This window comes from Buceros rhinoceros, unplaced genomic scaffold (genome assembly GCF_000710305.1).
Source record: "Buceros rhinoceros silvestris isolate BGI_N320 unplaced genomic scaffold, ASM71030v1 scaffold26295, whole genome shotgun sequence".
Classification (NCBI taxonomy): Eukaryota; Metazoa; Chordata; class Aves; order Bucerotiformes; family Bucerotidae; genus Buceros; species Buceros rhinoceros.
In genome coordinates, this window is record NW_010412674.1 from 9,999 (window position 1) to 13,686 (window position 3,688).

Sequence of the window (3,688 nt, forward strand, 5' to 3'; positions counted from 1 at the left end):
CCTGTCCTCCGCGGTCGCCTCTCACCTGGCCAGCTGCGAGCCAGTGCTCCTCCGGTAGCTGATGAATACGTCGGTGCCGTTGGAGGCGGTTTGCAGCGTTATGGGGGAGTGGAGCATTTCTAGGCAGAGCAAACACCAACCAGGAGTTAACACCACACAACAGCTCGTCCCAAACAACCCGCGGTTCTCGCGCCCACCCGCCTGCTCCGGCGCAGCGAGCCTCACCTGGCCAGCTGCGAGCCAGTGCTCCTCCGGTAGCTGATGAATACGTCGGTGCCGTTGGAGGCGGTTTGCAGCGTTATGGGGGAGTGGAGCATTTCTAGGCAGAGCAAACACCAACCAGGAGTTAACACCACACAACAGCTCGTCCCAAACAACCCGCGGTTCTCGCGCCCACCCGCCTGCTCCGGCGCAGCGAGCAGCAGCGGGACCCCCACCCCTTGCCGCGGTGAGGATGCGGACACGGTGGAACCCCGTGTCGATGTGACAGTCCTCCTGCAGCTGCTGCTCCGTCACCCGGTGCAGGAAGTTGCGGTTGATGCCGCACGTCAGCAGGTTGTAGGTGTACTGACGGAACTTGGGGTCGATGCTGCCCAGCCAATCAGCCAGGTTGCTGCGGTCGCAGGTGGAATAGTTCGCGAAGGTCTTCAGCTCTGTCAGCTCCCGGAAAAACCTGGCAGGGAAGCAAAGGGAAGCGTGGAGCAGGGAGGGGAGGCTGCTGGACCAGGCAGGACCTAGAGACGTTTGGAAGCACATCTTTCATCTGCAGCAACGTGCTGTGGCGAAGAGTGAGCTAAAGCAATAGCGAAGAACAGCTGTGGAGGAGCTGGTCCTCAGGATGTGGAGGTATGAGGAGCTCAGCTAAGGGAGGAGACGCTCAGGTGAGTTCCCACCCCCTGTGCCATAGGTGGTCTCTCCCCACCCCAGCCCTCTCCTGGGCCCTGGCCCTGTTGCAGGAACCCCCCTGGGACTGCACTGGGAAAGCCCTGGCAGGGCAGGTTCTGTGTGTTGAGGATCTCCGTTCCTGCCTTGGCAAGGAGGGGAAGGCACACGCCTTCCGTCCCTGGCTGCGAGAGAGACCCGCGTGCCCTGGGGGTGGACCTACCTTTTCCGAGTGATGCTGGAGTCCATCCCCAAATCCTCCTGCAGCTCCTCCTCCGTCAGCCTCAGGAGAATGTCCCCATCCACCTGGTGGTCCTGCCAAGAGAAATCCAGGCTGGAAGGGACCCAGGAAAAGCTGCTGGGTGAGATGTTTACACCTCTGCTGCAAGATGGGGCGAACGGGCCCATCTGGGTGTCCCTCCCGCGGCACACAGCCCTACCAGGAAGCTCTGGCAGTATTTGTTGAATCCGATCTGCTGCAGCCACGTCTGCACCTCGCAGGGCTTCCAGTTGGGAACTGTGGGCAGGATGCGCCGAGGAACCTCCTCCCCGATCATGCGCAGCACCTTTTTGGCCAGGGAGGAGGTGGTGCTGCTGGCGCAGTAGCACACCACCCGCTTCAGGCTTTGCGTAGCCCCAATCTCGCTGAAAATCTGGGGACACAAAGGGAGAAGTCACTTTGCTTTCCCTCCTCTTCCCACCACCCTGTGCTGGGCCAGCTGGGACCGGGGTACTCGGGGAGCTCATATCGGGGCAAAAGACACCAGGATGCACTTGCGGCAACCCTTCCCTTTTGCCTCCTCAGGCCAAACCTACCCTTTACCTGTGTTTTCTTCTGCCTGGCTTTGATGGCAGCCTCCGTGCAGAGGTAGAAGGCGGCGATGCACTGCGCTTCCAGCCGCGAGCTGTCCAGCAAGGGCACCAGCCGCTGCAGGTCGTCCGCTGTCCTCCCCTGGCTGTTGTCACTGCTGCCCAACATCTCACAGGCGAACTGCTCCGGATCCAGCGAGGCGATGAACGGCTCCACCAGCGCCAGCGTCCCCGAGCGCTCCACCTCCTTCTCGATTTCTTTGTTGGTGGCCAGCACTGTGATGGCCAGGCAGGCGTGCAAGCGGATGAGTTCATCGTCTCTTGAGAAGACCAGTGGGAAAAGCCACTCCGCCGTCCTCTTCTCGATCATGAGGCGCTGGTTGGCCTGCCCTCCGTACATGGCACAGTTGGCCAAGGCCATGGCGCAGTGCCGCAGCACGACGGGGTCCGTCCAGCGGCACCAGTAGAGGATGGCATCCAGGCCTCCGTCAGAGATGAGCTGGAAACAGGTCTCCTCGGTGTGTTTGAACATGTGCTCCAGGATGCCAGAGACGCTCTGCGCCAGCTGGGGAACTTCTCGCTCCTTGGCTAAGTTCAGAATCACTCCCAGACCGATCCGAGCAATCCGATCCCTGCAGGGAGGAGAGGCACAGGTAGGTGAGGGGCAGGGAGTGACAGCGGTGACTGGCGTGTGAACTCCTCTGTACTTCAGTGGTGTTCGCCCCATGACAGCCGGTTTCCCTGTGGGACACAGCTGCCAGATGTGCCATCGGGCTGCAATGCAGTGAGATACGAGGCTGGTGCTGGAAGAACCTGATAGAAGAGCTTGTGATGGGACAGGACATGGGGTGCATAGCCCAGTGCCACCACACCAGAGGCTCTCATGTCGAAGTAAGAGGTTGTAGCAATTAAGAACGCAGGGCAGGCTAATGCCAGGCTGGAAATAGATCTGCTGAGTCCTCGTTGCTGGGGCAGGGGGTGAGCTGCTTTGTGTTTGGGGGTGAAATCTCATTTGTCCCTAAGCAGTGCTGTCCTCTGGCTGCTCTCCAGCCCAGCCCAGGATAGGGTTTTCACCCCTGGCTGAGCAACCACGCAGAACTGGCCACGGGGGCGTGCAAGAGCCAGGGATCTGCCTGTCCTGGGATGGCAGCATGGAGGAAAACTGTTCATCTCCTGCCCTCTCCTCAAAGGGGACAGCAAGAGCCTGGGTGCTGTGAGGATGGTCTGGAAATGACACCTGAATGTGCCCTAAAAGCAGAGAGTGGGGAAGGGGGAAGCGATGGGCTCTTGGTTGCCCTCCAGTGAGCTGCCCTGTTCCACCTCTGGCCTTAGAAATGCCCCGTTTGATGCCGTGATGGAGCTGCTCCACTCACAAACGCTCTATCGCTCCCCCTCCTCAGCTGGACAGCGGAGAGAAAAATACGGCGAAAGACTCGTGGATCGAGGTAAGGATGGCTTAATGAAGCAAAAGCAAAGGCAGCACACAGAAACAAAGGAAAACAAAAGGATTATTGTCTGCTTGATGCTGTGATGATGATGATGACGCTTCCCATCAGCGGGCGATGTCCAGGAAGCAGGGCTCCAGTCTGGGTAGCGGTTGCTCCACAAGACGAATATAAATAACGAACGCCTCCCCTTCCTCCCCCTTCTCTTAGTTTTTATTGCGGAGCTGACACCATACCGTGTGGAACATCCTTTTGTTCGGCTTGGCTCAGCTGTCCCAGCAATGTCCCCTCCCAAGATCTTGCCCAGCCCTCTGGTGAGGGGGGTGTTGGAGAGAGCCTTGATGCTGTGGATTGCTGCTCAGCAGCAGCCAGAGCCCCGGTGTGGGATCAGCACCTTCCCGGCCCCCACTCCTCAGCACAGCACCATGAGGGCTGCCGTAGGGAGAATTAACTTCATCTCAGCCAGACCCCATGCAGCGTCTCTCGAGGGCAGTGGTGCGCCCGGCCCCAGCGGCAGGGGGTTAAGACGGGCAGGCACTACGGCGGCACGC

At 59.8% G+C, this 3,688-nt stretch overlaps 1 protein-coding gene across 1 annotated transcript in view; it reads right to left on the reverse strand.

Annotated features, from left to right (window-relative positions):
* Positions 1-2,419, reverse strand: part of SARM1 (sterile alpha and TIR motif containing 1) — a 3,894-nt gene extending 1,475 nt beyond the window's left edge. The window contains exons 1-5 of the mRNA XM_010136489.1: positions 1,706-2,419; positions 1,323-1,535; positions 1,106-1,197; positions 438-673; positions 226-319 (exon numbers count right to left, since the gene is read on the reverse strand). Of these exons, the coding sequence (XP_010134791.1) occupies positions 226-319; positions 438-673; positions 1,106-1,197; positions 1,323-1,535; positions 1,706-2,419 (1,349 nt within the window). The remainder of the gene's footprint in view (positions 1-225; positions 320-437; positions 674-1,105; positions 1,198-1,322; positions 1,536-1,705) is intronic.
* Positions 2,420-3,688: the final 1,269 nt, after the last annotated feature.